Below are 17,464 nucleotides of genomic sequence, written 5' to 3' on the forward strand. Positions count from 1 at the left end.
GTGTATTCATCTCTTGGTCTCCCTCTATGATTTTTACCCTCCACAGTGCCCTCCAATACTAAACTGGTGATCCCCTTTATTCCTCAGAACATGTCCTACCAACCGATCCTTTCTTCTAGTCAAGTTGTGCTACAAACTTCTCTTCTCCCCAATTTTATTCAATACCTCCTCATTAGTTATGTGATCTACCCATCTAATCTTCAGCATTCTTCTGTAGCACCACATTTCGAAAGCTTCTATTCTCTTCTTGTCCAAACTATTTATCGTGCATGCCACTAACAATAAGAGACTGTAATAAAAGGGAGGACCGATAGAGGTACTCAAGGTACCCTCCGCTACACACCATCAGGTGGCTTGTGGTGTATGGATGTAGATGTAGATGTAGAATCTGTCTTTTCCTACATTGTTGATATTCCTACCTGGAGTTTCCATTGTTTAAATTACCTGTCAGTTACAACTGAATGAAATAAATGAAATTCATAGGATAATTAATGCTCTTAAAAGTCAAAAATAAAATAGATCACTAAAATAGTACAGATAATATGAAAAGAGAGTCAAATCCCAAATAAATATTCCCACACAATCTACTGATCCCAAAGACTCCCTTTTTGAACCCATATTTGTAATTTACTGAAACACACAGTCGAAAATCGAGTGAACCATAGATTTCATTAATCAGGATGTGTATTGTAATCTGTTACTGAACAGATGGCCCAGTAGTACAGATTTGTTATAGTGTCCACAGTATGAATACAACATACACTGCACATCAGCTTAGTTCATCATCATTAGCATATTTTTCATTGAGATTAATGTGCAAAATTATGAGAATATATGAAAATACAAATTAGCTATCTAAAACATTGCTTGAAATTCTCAAACTAGCTGAAGGAAGTATATCCACCAGACAGCATTCATCTCTCTCCCCACTACCATCCCTTCCCCTTCCCCACCCTCTCCAGAGAGGGTATTCAGAAATGTCCCTTCTGGAAACTGAGAGATGGAATCACTTGTGAGTAACGGAAAGTTGCATATTTTGGCCTCTTTCATCCACACCTTTCCAACGGCTTACTGCTATGGGAACATCCATAGTAGATCAGTAAAATTCTAAAAATTAAAAAAAAGTAAGCAGAATAATGAGAAAAGTTAAACCGAAGGACTACTGCCATCCTCTCTTTATAAGTCTCCAGGTAGTAATTGTTGTTTATCTTTGCATCTACACAGTCTTGCTTTATCTTAAAAGCAACTTAAATGAGTTCAAAACCAGAGAGACTATACATTCTCACAATACCAGGGGAAAACTGGACCTTGATATACTGAGATACAGACTCACAATGAAGAACAGCACACCAAAAACAGTACAGGTGAATGCACATCATGTAAACAAAACGTCAAACTGGCAAGAGGCATCCACAATGGTTGCGTGTTGGGGAAAGGTGATAATCAAAAAAATAACAGCCACTTTTAATAATCTGGTGTAGGGGAAATACTTCCTGTGATATCAAGCACAGGTCTCCCATGAGGCAGAAAGAGAGTGGGCTTCTGAGGTGTAGGCACTGTCCAAGAGGATAGAAGACATGGATTTGCAGTCATGAATGAAAGGTGCATGGTGGTGAGGGTAGGCAAGGGAAGTGATGAACGGTGCATTGTTACTAGAGGTGTAGGGAGGGAGAGGGGAGAGACGACAAGAGGGGAGTGTGGAGCAGGTATTAACGGTGATTGACAGTGGACAGGACGACACCTTTTATGTACAGGAAATAACGGATATTAACTTTTATGAACACTGGCATGAGTTAATACAGGCATACTCAAAAACTGGAGTAAACCAGCACAGTAACATCAATTTTAAACAGCAGACAAAATAAATAAGGTAACATACTGCATCTGTGATTTGAGTGATTTATGTTGACTCAGCTCCTTGTTGAATTTCAGTGAACAGAATACTCAGAATACGCTCGCCATCCATCTAAGGAATCTGCTATCTGTATAAAAGTGTCACGATGGAAAAATTACTATGCAACAAAACTTTGGTATGAAAACAACTGAGATGTGTAAAAGGATACAGTGACTTAGATCCCACATGAAATAACATTAACTGAACTAATCAAGTAGGGGTAGAGTACATACACAAGACAGTGTAACCTCCCACGGGTTAGTGAGTTGTTAAAAATGGTTTAAATACCTAAGAATATCTTGCCTTCGGTGTCCCTCATCAACTGTATAGATGAGCTAAAACATGCTTGTTCAATAAATACAGGATACCATAATGGATTTCACTACAATGATGTAGGCCACAACTGAAGTAAAGTAAGTACATAGATTTATTAACTTCAAAATGTGTATTTTATGAGCTCATGATCAGTCTTTGGTGTAATAAGCCTTGTTGTTAATACCATGGCTAACCGATGGTAGTACATACTACACTGGTGATATTAAATAGTACAGATGCAGTAATTTGATAGAAATGCATGTTTGAGGACCATTACATTGTTCAACACTAATACTCAACAAAGTACGAAGATAAAGTCACATATCATTCTGCCTTTTGTGATATGTTTAACGCTCCGAAATAATCCATCACTGCACTGTTCTAATATGCTGTTTTAGACTATGTCCAACCCAAGAGTTGCTTTATTGTAAATCCAAACCTGAATCATGCAACAAGAATTTATCTCAACTATATGCACAGATCTGTCCTCTAGTGGGTCCAACACTCATCTGCTTAACAATAGTTGAGGCCAAGTATGTATACTCTTCCTACAATGTACAGCTGGTTATAATAAAGCAAAACATAATTTATAATATGAAATAGTTTAACAACATTATAAAACACTCTAAAATATTCCCTACTTTGCTAGAACCAGTTTAAGACATTTTCTAAACACATAAAAATCACATTAATATTTAAATTGCAGACATAAGCATTCTAACTATACTAAATGAGCAATTATCTAAATTTTGTTAATTATACTCAAGATTTAATTCCTATCATTTACAGGTGATGAGAATGAAATATATTATTCTTTTATCTAAACATTTTCCATATATTAATTTCCTGAACCTGATTTTGATTGTTTATGGTACAAAGGGTATTGCAACTACTATTGTTTGGTATTGCTATTATTCTTCTAAAAGACTTTTTCCTATTATCGAAAAGTAATTGAATTTAATTACAGCTGGAGATATAAGAGAATTGATCTTGTATTACATAATGCCATGGTGGTAACCATAAGCCAGGAATGTTACAATAGAAAAGTTTTATAGAGAAGCTCAGCAGAGAAACAGTCAGTTCAGCAAATAATAAAAATTAGAAATGTCAGTTTGTTGTGTTGGCAGAAGAGCCAACACCGTGTTACTAGAGGAGGCCGAAATACATGCATTTTAGCTCACGCAGGCTGGCCTGAGGAGGGAAGTACTATACTGACGTGAGGTCTGGAACATGGCAAGGAATTAGAATTCAGAAAGCGGACGTAGCCAGTTTGATACTTAATCCACCAATGATGAATGTCGGCCTTGACGGTACATGATTCACAATATCAATATTAACTGAATGTGGTGCCTTGCCAGGTCGTAGCAATTGACGCAGCTGAAGGCCATGCCAAACTGTCGTCTCGGCAAATGAGAGCACATGTAGACAGTGAACCATCACCAGCAAAGTTGGCTGTACAACTGGGGTGAGTGCTAGGGAGTCTCTCTAGACTAGACCTGCCGTGTGGCGGCGCTCAGTCCGCAATCACTGATAGTGGCAACATGCAGGTTCGACGTATAGTAATGGACCACAGCCGATTTAAAGGCTCTCCCGCAAATCAGCAGATGGTTGTGGTATAAGGCCTCTGCGCGCCACGGGAAGGACCCCATGTTGACATATGCGACGAGGTGGGGAGCCTAACAACAGGCAAGGCTATGCCACCTGCACCCTGCCATTCGGACCACGGGGAGCTAGGAAACACCTGAAAACCTGCTCCAAGGTGCATGCCAACATTCGGTGTATGCACCCTTAGAGAGACAGGAGGGGCCGAAGGCTCAACCTCCATCGGGCCTGGGCATCCGATGGGCGAAGACGACATATGGTCTGGAGTGGGCAAGAGTTCCATGTCAAAGGACAACTGGTCTGTATATGTGTGGATGGATATTTGTGTGTGTGCGAGTGTATACCTGTCCCGTTTTCCCCCTAAGGTAAGTCTTTCCGCTCCCGGGATTGGAATGACTCCTTACCCTCTCCCTTAAAACCCACATCCTTTCATCTTTCTCTCTCCTTCCCTCTTTCCTGATGAAGCAACCGTTGGTTGCGAAAGCTTGAATTTTGTGTGTATGTTTGTGTTTGTGTGTCTATCAACCTACCAGCGCTTTTGTTTGGTAAGTCACATCATCTTTGTTTTTAGATATATTTTTCCCACGTGGAATGTTTCCCTCTATTATATTTATATATACTTATGTATATATGCGATACGAAATCACCATAGCTATCGTAAGTATAAATATATTTGCCTATATATATGTGCGATGTAGAAGCATCACAATAAATCACAATGTGTGCATATTTCCCGTTGTACACATACCTTCCACCTACAACACTTGACGGTTCATACCTCTAGACAGGTTTCTAGTTAGTAGTTTCATTGTTTGCATACTCATATATCTTTGTGTGTATGATTATGTGTGTTTGTGCAGCCCCATTCTTTGGCCTTCTTATCTGGAGATAAGTTGTAGGTTATTGGAAATCACAGAGAATATGAAGGACTTCTGCGATAGAAGTAGATGAATATGGAAAGAGGGAAAAAATAGGCAGGTACTCAAAAGAGAAGTAAGAAACGAAAAAGAAAAGAAATGGTTGTTAAGATCAAAGAAGAGAAAGAAGATAGTCCCAAAGACAGGAAACCCTTCCCACCAACCTTCCTCGGGATCCCTACCTCGCCAGTACTTGAGTGAGAAGCCAGAGGAGGTATGGTGTTAAATCGTCTCCTACAGAACAGACATTCCCACCTTCACCCTTGAGGTTCCCGAAGAAAATCTTAGCAATGCCTATGGAACGTCAAATAGTGAAGAATCAGTCACACTTTTATGCATGGGTTGTTTGAAAGGTGTGGTGTGTGTTCTGTGTTATAAATGATTTATATGTTGGTGTGAGTCACGTTTTAATCTACAAAACCCACCCCTTCCAAAATTATAAAAACACTCCGATTTACAGCACATTTCGTAAAAGGTATAAAATATTCTATACCAAATAGAAAATTATACACTACAATAAAATTGTTGTCTAGTTAGTCAATTTAAATTATGTTTTACACACACATAAAATCCTCTATTCAGTTTATGTCATCTTGACATCACTCTGTTTCAACAGTAACATCATATTATACTTTCCACTAATGTAAAATTCTATTTGTTTCATTTCTTGTCTAGAGATCACTGTTCATTCGTGATTCTCTTAAGTTTTCTACTTGACCATCATATCTGGTTTCCTACGTACTAAAATTATAGTATAGTTTAAGATTTTAGGAATAGATTATAGATTAGTTTAAGATTTGGAGAGAATTCGGTGCAGGAAGAAACACCAAAAACAGCTTGGGATCTGACAGTTGTCACTCCGCCCATTAAGTCAAAATGTTAATGTCCCTGATTCTATAGACTGATTTACACTCTCTTTCAAAGTATTCATTTCCTGTCTTACATTATTGTATTTAACATTACACACATTTTCATAAGATTCTAACTTTTCGTTAAGATCGGGTTCTTTATTATTATATCTGACATTGCATTCATTCTCCAAAGTAACTATGCCTTCACATTGATTACTAGATTCTTTGCTTTGAGCATCTATTTTGATGGGCAACAAACCTATACTTGTCTTTTGAATATATAAAGTTTCATTCTGAGCCTTTAATTTAGAATTCATTTAGTTTATTAAGTCTACATTTTTAACATGTCACCCCGAGCATCCAATTTAGAATTTATTGAGTTTACCAAGTCTAGGTCTTTCTTGAATTTATCACCTAATATTTTACTCAAGGTCACGAAGCATTCATCTAAATCTTTCCTAAAAGTATTAAAAAGCTCATTCTGGTCTTTGAATTGAGCATCTGGTTCCTTTCTTAAAGAAGCATTTTGAGCATTTGAATCTGTCCTCTGGTCATCTAATCGAGAATGTACTAAACCTATTTCTTTTCGTAGAGTTTCTGAATCTGCGTTCTGTGCATAAAGTTTTTCACTTAAAGTTGCACTTATTTCATTTCTCAGAGAAGCACCCTGGTCATTTATTTTATCATTTAATTGTAAACTCTGAGCTTCTAGTTTGGCATCTAAATTGCAATTAGTTCCTTTCTTAAAAAAGTATTTTGAGCAATTAGTTCCTTTCTTAAAGCCACTGAATCTGCACTTTGGGCTTTGATTAAATTTACTGCTTCAGACCAGTCAGGCACCTCCTTATTCACTTTCATTGCCATGGCTGGTTCTGAAGTTTCCCCAATTCTCTGTGTACTATCCATATTTCTCCTAATTTTTGATCTAGTAATCATAAAAAAAACTCAACACTGAATATAGTAACTATACTAACAGTATATAATTCGACTATTTCTTTAATTTTATACTCAAACAAATATTGTTTTTCGCTCACCCAGCATAGAGTTCTAGCTGCGTTGGTGAGTGGATGCATTAATCATCGCCGGTGAACAGCACTGTCACTGACGATGTCGAATGTCGGTTTCAGCATTGGCATCGGTGAGTGTATGTGGAATCAGCACCGGTGAACGAGGACTGGTGCCAACATCGTTGGACTTAGGCTGTTTTCCATGTCTGCATCACCGCGATGTGGGTGAGAGCCACTTACTCCCCACACCGGATCATCTTTGATGAATTAATCTCATCATATTTCTTCTTAGTCTAATACATTGGAATCTTCTCTCTCTTCTTTTAACATTATATCTTCCTTATGTCTTCTCTTTTATTTTGTTTATTAACTTTCACCATTTGAACTTTTGAGGCAGAATTCAGTTCCGTGAAACAGTTCTCTTGGCTTGTTATACTTGGTTGCTGTGAGAACACGTCATATCTTCTGTTTCTATTTCCTCTCAAAATTCCCAATTTTTTCAAGTCCTTTCCACCAGTCACCACATTCTAACGATGTGTGACAATTAGATGTGTGGAGTAAATATACAAACTTTATGTTTTCACCAATTAACGATGTATTGGATTATGCAGAATAACATTTTCGCATTTCACATGTAAATATCTCTGTCTTCACGTATTTCACTCATATTTCGATCTTTAGAAACGCATTAAATTTGCATTCATAAGGGAATTGGTTTAAGAACCACTCATAACTTATTAACATGTCTCCACAAATAACAAATTCATTCTTTTTCACATAAGTATTAGAGTACTTGCAAGTCAACTGATTCGTCTAGCATTAGACTCAATTAAATACATTTACAATAGCGTAGTTTTTAAAAAAATGTAATTTATGAACATGCCTTGCTTCTAGCAAGTCCAACACATGAAGTATAATTAACAATGTTTCAACTGTTCTTCTTTTTTCTCATTACAATAGTCAATGATATAAAACACCATAAGATACATAAACACTCCCTCTTCTTCCAATACAGCTTCCGTGGCGCGAGCGGCAAACATTTGTCGATGCCGTTCGACCATCGCATCTGCCTTGTGCTCTTGACTCCTTTCCAGCCTGTGCACACAAACATGTGTCACACAGTATGTATGTTCTCTCACACTTATTTTTAAAAAATTCGTGTGTTCGAGTGGTAGAAGGATGAGTGGTTCTAAGAATTTACACGGAAATTCTCGAAGCACTACAACTGGAGTAGGTGGTGGTGAGTGGATGTATGGAACAGTTCATGCATCTGGGACTATTACAGTGGCATGAGCCATGAGGCTAGGGGTTGGGAGCAGGGGTTGTGTAAGGATGGACGAGTATATTGTGTAGGTTCAGTTTACAGTGGAATACCTTTCTGGGATGGGTGGGAAGGATAGTGGGCAGGACATTTCTCATTTCAGGGCATGAAAGATATAGTCAAAACTCTGGCAGAGAATGTAATTCAGTCGCTCCAGTACAGGATAGTAGTGAGTTACGAGGGGAATGCTCTGTGGCTGGACAGTGGGTCTTTGGAAAGTGGTGGGAGACTGGAGAGAGAATGCACAGGAGATTTGCTTTTGTACAAGGTTGGGAGGATAATTATGGTCTGTGAAGGCTTCAGTGAGACCCTGGGTATATTTCAAGAGAAACCATTCATCACTGCAGACGTGATGACCATGGGTGGCTAGGCTGTAGTTATATTCCATTATGGATTTTCCATTGTTTGATTCTAGTTTGTTTTGTGGTAGTTTTTTTTTTAAATGAGTTTTTTTTTTTATAAATAACAATGGACGTTCACAGTAAATTCTTATGCATTTGTTAATATCTTTCATTCTTTGTGGAGAAATTCCTGTGAGTAATATTTCTCTCGTTTGTAGAAATTGTGTGCCAGACTGGCACTTTAACTTTGAATTCCTGCCTTCTGCAGGCAGAATACTACCAGTTATACTATCCATGCACTCCTTATGAATATCTCCTCAAAAGTTCTTCTCCTTAATTTCTCTTCTTTTCTTGCAGACTTCACCAACTCTCTCAGGTAATGTTAATGGATTAATATTTCTGGGACAAATAATGTAATAGGAAGAAAATTATCTTAAATAAGCAACAAACCTGAGATGTTGTTGATTTAAACTCTCTGCTATTGGATACCTTTCAAGGATGCTAATTTGGCAGTATGGTAGGAGAGCCTCAATGACCGGCAGAAACTTTGAGGTGGTTTTGTGAGGAGTATATGGTTAGTGAAACTGGTGGTGTGCAACCCCTGGAAGGAAGAAGTTGGCTCCAAATTTTGTTTACGGATGTGATATGAAGTATTTTTCTTGCTGCTTTAGATTTTCATTAGTTCTTTTCAAAAAACACTTATAAATCTATAAGATGTGGCAAATGTAAGGTAGTTCAATTTGAACAGGTATTTTATTTAATGATTATGACTGGCAGTAACACCATTGGAACTTAATAATCAGTGGTTCAACTTAAAGTGTTTCTTACTTTTTTATGTGTTTATGTAACCCTTTTCTTAACAGGTCCCATGTTTATGTATGTGATATGAAATATTTTTCTTACTGTCTTAGATTTTCCTTACTTCGTTTCAAATAACACGTATAAATCTGTAAGATGTGGCAAATGTAAGGTAGTTCAGTTTGAACAGGTATTTTCTTTAAATGAATATGATTGACAGTAACATCATTGGCATTGAATAATCAGTTAATTTAATGTATTACTTATTATACACTTAGGATTTGTGTGATGTTGATTACAAAGTAAATTGTATAGTGGATTTCATTACTCTACTGATCTTCAGAAATATAATATTGAAATCATGTTTGCATTAATGAATTTTGCGTGAAATTAGAATTTGGTGATTGTCACACAGTTGTTTAAAGTATTTAATGCTTTTTTCTTGGACTGTTATCCATTTTCAAATTTTATATCTCATGCGTAATGTATTGTAATCTCATATATGCTTAATAACCTTATTTTCCAGACCTGTTCAGGATAATTTCTATAGAGCAGTGGGTCTCCAGACATACATTTCAGTATCAAATTTTGTTTTACTTACAAAGTCATTTACATATACTGTCAATACTAAGAAAGAAGAAACAGAGGAGGTCAGGGACCATTACTTGTCAGGTCTTGGAAAACTCCATTATGCAGATAAGGAGGTCAGTATTATTATGGTCACAGATAATATTATATTCATGTCTCTTCCATAATGCGATTCATGTATGTACTCTGAAAAGAGATGAAATGCGTGCATGTTAAAAATAGAGGAAAAATATAAACTGTCAGTTTGTCACATAAATATATGTAGTAGTTTGCAAAATCTAAATCCTCACACAATTATGCTGGAAACTTTAGTTGTAATTTTCTCGTTCAAATACAGGTACTCACACCTTAGTAAATTTCACTATCAAGTTTCTCAAATAGGTTTAATATTTTGAACATTTAGTTTGTTGTAAATGGTTTGTTTCAATACAGAAAGATATTTGCCCCTCCCTTTCATCTAGTTGCCCAGCCACCTATATACAAAAAAATGCCATTTTTAGAAAATCTTGTTTATACATTTATGCATTTCTCCTTTCTGGCTCACTTTCATTCATTTGTTATAACTGTTAATTTTGACTTAACTTTTAATTTATTTGTCCTTGATCATAATGACTACACTATAATGCACACCATGGTAAATAACATTGCCATAAATATGTATAAATGCTACAAAAGGAAGAAAGCAAGAGAAATTAAAGTTTAAAGTACTACTGAGAAGAAAGTCATTAATGATGGACTAAGTTGTAAGCATAGTGAGATACAAGTAAATTTTTCACATTTTCTCTGTGTCATTAAAATGTTTAGTAACTGGGTAATACTAGCTCTTAACAGTCTGGTATAAAGTTTTTTTTTTACCTAAAACAGACTGCAGCTTCATTAAATTTGTGGGTCCCTGAAGTTTCTGTATGGCTTTGATTCATATTTTAGTTGGTTTTAGTCATACTTCGCAGAAAATGTGCCATAATTTTTATGTGTGCTGTGAGTAATGCCATATGGACATAGGTGGGCAGCTGAATTAAAATGCACTCATCACTGCCATTGATGAATGTATTATTGAAAGCACACACATGCAATATACAGCATGGCACTACTGTCACACTACATTCTTCTTACAGAGATGTTTTTTTCAGGCCATAATCTCACTGCCCCAAAGAAGCAATTACAGAGAAGAGAAGCCTATGCTAGAAACCCTTAGATTCTGAGTGGTCTGGAAATGGCACTGAATTCGAATGATGGTCACCGCATTAAGTAAACCTAATTACAACACTTCCCCCCAGTGGGCATCATAAGAGAATAACTAATCCAGTCCACATTGCAGAAATACATTATTAAACATTAGAACACAAATGAGACAAAATTTAACAGTAGGTAGTCCAGCATCAAGTAATACTTCTTTTAATCCTAACATGTCTCTGAATCTCTCAGTTTTAATACCGCTATGACCTTTAGTTAAAATGTCTGCAGTGTTGTTATTGTTTGATACATAATTAAAGTCTGCCTGAATTTATGATAGAACACACTGAAATTTTTGGTTCTTTCTGATACATCCTTTTTCTTGGTAGTGTCAGTATCACCGGTGTTGTCGGCACTGACCTGCAGGAGAAGTCCACCAAATTCAGAAGAGTTGATCTCATTTGAAAAACTTCAAACCATTCCACTTCCTTGCATGTCTTGAACATTGCAATGCATTCAGCTTTTAGTGTGGAGGTGGCTGCAATGGGTTGCCTTTTACATTTCCAGTTGATTGCTGCTCCACCTAATGATATTGTGTACTCTGTTATAGATTTAATGTCAGATGGGTCATTTGCCCAGTCAGAACCACTGAATGCACTAGGATCAGAACAACTGGCATCGAAACATAAGCTCAAACCTTTAGTTTGATGGAGGAAAGAAACACTCTTTTTACTCTGTCCCAATGAGAAACTCTTGGTTTAGAGTAAATTAATAATAATGTCAGTGTACAGATCACCATGTGGTGATCCTGAAATTTTTAGAAATAAGTTAGAGGCATTGCTCAAAATATTACATCATAAAAAATCAACAATAATTATAAGTGGAGATTTTAATGTCAACTTAATGACTGAAGGTGCATCCAAAGATCAGTTCCTGAATGTTTTACATAGCTTCAATTTGTATCCACATATAACTAACCCTACAAGAATAACAAACTCTTCAAAAAGTCTCATAGATAATATCTTCACATATATAGATGCCATAGATATAGATGTAATAAATGTTGACCTAGGAATATCCTTAAATTTCCCATAGCTCCTGTGACCAAAAATAGCTCATACCAAATGTACAAAAGAACCTTCTCCACAAATAGTTGCAGTCACTTCATAAATACACTGACTAACCAATCATGGGCAGAAGTACTGTTACAAACTAGCACAAACACTGCATATAATGTTTTATCTTCCCTGTTTATGTTGAATTTTGAAATGTGTTTTCCTAAGAAACTTGTCAAAACAAACACATATGGGCATACACATGCTAACTCCTGGTTCACAACAGGTATTAGAAATTCCTCCAGGACCATGAAAATGCTTAACTATAGACTGAAGAAGTTGGGCTGACCCCAAGTTTAAAGAATATGTAACAAATTACAAAAAAATATATAGAAAAGTAATTACAAAAGCAAAATTACTAAGTAATTATAAATTAATAAGAAAATCAGGCGATAAATCAAAAACTATTTGGGAAATTGTGAAAAGGGAAACAGGTAAGGGCCTCAAGGATGAGGAAATAGTACTCAAAAATAGTGAAAATATTGAATTAAAAGATGAAACTCTGGCAAATTACATTAATAATTACTTTTTAAGTGTACCAGTGTCATTAAGTAAAAACTTTACTAAACATGAGAAATTAACAGCCCCAAAAGTAGACAGTAGTATGTTGTTAACTCCCACAAATGATAATGAAATATTAAAAGTGATAAAGAGTCTGAAATCAAAAATGTCTGCAGGTGTGGATGAAGTGCCTGTGTCAATAATAAAAAAAGTTGCCCAACAAATTATAAAGCCCCTGGTACATATTGCCAATTTGTCTTTCAGCGAAGGTGTGTTTCCTGAGAGGTTGAAAATCTCTAAGGTTAGACCTCTGTTTAAAAAAGGAGATCCATACAGGGTAGAAAATTATAGACCAATATCCCTGCTCCAATCATTTTCAAAAATTCTAGAGAAATTAATGAAAATCAGACTCATTAATTACATAGATGCTCACAAACTTCTAAACTGCAATGAACATGGCTTTCGCTCGAGCCACAGCACAGAATCAACTATCCATGCCTGTACCAAAGAGATTGTCAGGAGTCTCAACACTAAAAAATGTGTAGTGGGAATTAACTTAGATTTATCTAAGGCTTTTGATACAGTAAATCACAAAATTCTGTTAAACAAGAGGGAGGAAATAGGTGTAAGGGGAGTTGTGAAGCAGTGGTTTGAACCTTACCTTCAAGATAGAACTCAGGTGGTAGAAATCATCGCAGAACATAAAAATCAGAAAATCAAGTGGGTCTCAGATGCAAAGAAATTGGAAATAGGTGTCCCACAGGGCAGTGTTCTTGGTCCCTTATTATTCTTGCTTTATGTAAATGACATAAAATATCCTAATATTTCTACCAAAATAATGTTGTTCACAGATGACACTAGCATAATTATAAGTGGTGATAAAAAATCATTAACCACCACAACTGATATAGTCATGAAATATATTCAACATTGGTTTAATGCTAATGAGTTAACACTTAAACTAAGTAAAACAAATTATATACAGTATGGCAAAGCAACTCAAGATATGGACCTCCAGTTAAAACTAATGGATAAGAAGATAGAGAGTGTACAATCCACAAAGTTTTCGGGCATGCACATTGATCAAAACTTAAGCTGGAAAAACCATCTCAAGAACTTATCCCACAGACTCAATTCAGCATGTTTTGCATTGAGGATATTATCTAGAGTATGCAGCACAGACTGTACTAGACTAGTGTATTTTGCTTACTTTCAGTCCATCATGTCTTACGGCATAGTGTTCTGGGGTAAAACTAAATCAAGCTTAACAGATATCTTCAAATTTCAGAAAAGAGCTATACGAATCATAACACATAACTCTCCAAGAACTCAATGTAGGCCCCTTTTGAAAGAACTGCAAATATTCACAATACCATCACTGTATATTTTTAAAAGCATTCTGTGTACAAGAGCACATATGAAAAATCTATGTACAAATGAGGACTGCCGTAATTATAATACTAGAACTCATAAGAATTTTTTATGTAGAAAGGGTAAGGACAACACAAACCCAAAAGCATGTAAGTTATTTTGGAATAAAACTCTACAATGTTCTGCCAGTGTACATGAAGGCAATAATAGATGAAGTAAAATTTAAGACTGAGCTTAAAAATTACCTTTTAAGCAAAACTTTCTATGACGTAGATGAGTACTTTGATTGTGTGTAAATTTATTGCCAAAAATTTTAATTTATATGTCTAAATTTGTACTTTTAAAAAATGCCTTGAAAGTGATGTTCCATTATTATGTCTGTAGTACTTGTACTAGTATGATAACTTTGTTGTGAGAATTCCTACATCATGTAAATGATATACAGGAAGATAATGAAATGAAATGAAATAGAATTGAACTGACTCAACCTTCCTGCAGTAAAGGAAATATGAGGTCGAGTACATGTGGATATATACAACAAAGAACCCATTGTATTTTGCTACAATTTTTGCACCATTCTCATCTTCACCAAAATGGTTCTCCTTACATGGAGTATCTATGCCCTTGAAGTTATGCATTTTAAACACTTGCAGTGTCTGCTGAATGACTGTAGATAGTTTGGTTTAATTTCACTTGCCCTTGTGATTGCTCAATCTTAAGTCCTAAAATTAACAACATCTCATCCATTTCTATAACACTTATGTGATATTTCAAAACATTCTAGAATTTTTCAATCCTCTCTTCCTCACCTATTACAACAATGTGCCTCCCAATGATCACTTGATGAGAGAAGAGTATACAAGGATCCTTTCCACATTGTTCCAAACCTAACTTTTTCATCACAAAACAGATAAAAATCGTTCCAGTCCTTTCCTGCATGGTGAAGCCCATACAAACTCTTACTAAATAAACACACTATAATCCTCACACTAAACAATTTTGGTTGCTCCATGAAAATGGTGCCACTTACTGAGATAAGGAGTTTCTACATCAGTGTATTTGGTTTTCCATTGCCCAAGTACTGTATTTGCTATCAGAATCCTCAATCTACATTGTCTCATTACTCGGGTGTAGCTTTCCCAGTAATCAACTCCAAATATTTGGATAAAACCCAAAGCTACTAATCTTACTTCATATTTAGTAATCTCACCTTCTCTGTTTCTCTTTGCAGCAAACACCCAATTACTTCCTCTGACATGATCAGCTTTTGATCTGTCAACAAGTTGCCATATATTGTAAAGTTTTAGGCTACTCATCACCAGCTCCATGGCTGTACACCATTTGTCCCTGTGAATTGAGGCTTGAGTCTCTTCTAATGATGTTTGATCAGATGGTTTCACATTACAAATGGTTTAAATCATTTCTTCAGCTTTGCCAGACTTGAACATGGTCATAATCCTACTTCACTATTTGGATTCAGAATCATATCCATCATCTTCTCCAACCGTGAATTGGTTGCCATCTCCTTGGTCAGCTGTTGACTCAATCACATTGTCTGCTACCATTTCTGCACTCCTTGGCTGTATGTTGTTGCTGTCTGTTGATAGATCAGGAAAGCTCAACTTCACCATATAGACATTGTCTGCTGTCACTTCATTGCTGTGTGGATCAGCTGTTGCCATCTCTTTCATGATTACTTCCTCTGGAAACACATTCTTATGCCCGTTCCCCATGTTTGTCAATGTCAATGTGCTTGTCCAGACTCTGCGGTCAGACACTTTGAGCGTTATAAGGCCAATTTTAATATGTCCTTTCTGCTTCCAGATTTCATACATGATTTTTCCACCAAGGAATCTTGTTGGGCATCTATTCTGTGTGTAGCATGCCAACATCATAGCCTTTCCCCATAAATTGTTATCAAACCACCTTGGAATAATAGACCACCTTGGAATAGTAGACACCACACAATGGATATAAGGGTTTGATTCAGGTGGTCTGTTTCTCCATTGGATGCGGGAGAGTAAACCATGCTTTTCCAATGTAATATGTCCTTTTTCTTGAACAACTGTTCAAATTTTCTGTTGATGCACTCAGTCCCCTTGTACAATAGGAAACTTTGCAGTTTTCTCTCTTTCTCACACAGTGCACATGCTGTAAACTCTAAAAATGAAACAAACACATCACTTTTCAGCTTTAGCAATTTCACTGCTGAATATCTTGAGTGATCATCCAGATAACTAGCATACTAATGTGCTCCATCTAAGGAGGACTGCCTAATATAGCCCACATCCCTATATACCAATTCTAGAACATCTTCAGTAGTAGTATCGCTTGGTTTGAAAGGCTGTCTTTTCAGTTTTCCTTGCGCACATGCTTCACATTTTACTTCATACTTAGTGACTTCTCATACTTTGGGTAATACTTCTCTGTGTCCAAGTCTTTGGTGCCACAAAATTTGTGACCGTCTGGCTGCTGCTTCATTTCCCACTTGTAGATGTGTTTTGTTGTTGTGGGGCATCACCGTACTGTTATTCTCTGTGTAATATTCACCGTGCAGTAAACAGACATAACTGCCTGATGATCTTCCTCTCAACACTTCCTTCTCACCAATACATGCATTAACATCACCATTTTTAATCTAATGTACATTCATTTCTTGTCCATTTGTTTAACAGACAATAAGTTCCCATCCAGTTCTTTCATCAGAGGCACTTCTGTTAGGTGGATTGTTTACCCCAAATGACTATTCTGCTTTCAAGACAACACTTCCCTTTCCATGGAAATGTGGGCATTCCTTGGCAACATGATCTGCTTCACCACAAGAGAAACATCTGTTTCTGCTGGCTGTGTTCTTCTCATCTTTTTGGTTTTGTTTATGATTTTTATAGTGGCTTGAGCCAGACTTGTGTTGGTTATGACCTCCACCATGTACTGCATGTGCTGTGGCTTCTTCTCAGCTCTTAGCAGCCTTCGAGTCTGGTTCCAGCCTCTTCTCTTCTAATTCTAGTCTGTTGATGACAAAGTCTATGGTCAATCTGTCTTCATCTCTTTCTAAACTTCTAATGAGGCCTTTATACTTCTCTAAAAGCAGTTCTAGAAGCATGAAGCATGCAACTGTTTTGTCATCAAAGGTAAAGCTCCTATGCTTCACTAATCTATTGGCAGCCAGTATCATTGTTACATAGTCATCCATAGTCATAATCAACTTCTTTCTTCATATTTGCTAAGTCCCCCATCTTGGATATAGTGTCAAGTAGGCTGTTGTTGCAGGGTATTTTGTCCAGTTTGTCCCATGCTTCCTTCACTAGTTTTAGAGTGCCAGTCATGTCTAGGTAGCAGTCTTCAACTAACATTAGAATGATGGATAAGGCCTTCTCATTTTTGTTCTTTTTCTCCATGTTTAATCGATTTTAACATGTTTAAAATCCAGGTTCTACGGTAACCCATGCCTCACTATGTTGTATCAGTGAAAGAAAATTAATTTACCATGTGAAATAATTATTACTGTGCAGGCAACCAATCTTCACAGATAGTTCCATCATTGTGAATTGTTTCCTTCATCATCAGCTAGGACAGAATGTCAGCCCCATTGTCATCATCAGTTCTTGTACCTCGTGTCTTTGAATTAAAATGCATGCATTGTCACTGTTGGTAAATGTATTACAGAAAA

General features: G+C 36.5%; 1 protein-coding gene across 1 annotated transcript in view; it reads left to right on the forward strand.

The window, feature by feature from the left end:
* Positions 1 to 17,464, forward strand: part of LOC126482097 (dynein axonemal heavy chain 7-like) — a 482,833-nt gene that overhangs the window by 44,592 nt on the left and 420,777 nt on the right. Inside the window, exon 4 of the mRNA XM_050106073.1 lies at positions 9,573 to 9,750. Within this exon, the coding sequence (XP_049962030.1) occupies positions 9,573 to 9,750 (178 nt within the window). The remainder of the gene's footprint in view (positions 1 to 9,572; positions 9,751 to 17,464) is intronic.

Source organism: Schistocerca serialis, chromosome 5 (genome assembly GCF_023864345.2).
Source record: "Schistocerca serialis cubense isolate TAMUIC-IGC-003099 chromosome 5, iqSchSeri2.2, whole genome shotgun sequence".
Classification (NCBI taxonomy): domain Eukaryota; kingdom Metazoa; phylum Arthropoda; class Insecta; order Orthoptera; family Acrididae; genus Schistocerca; species Schistocerca serialis.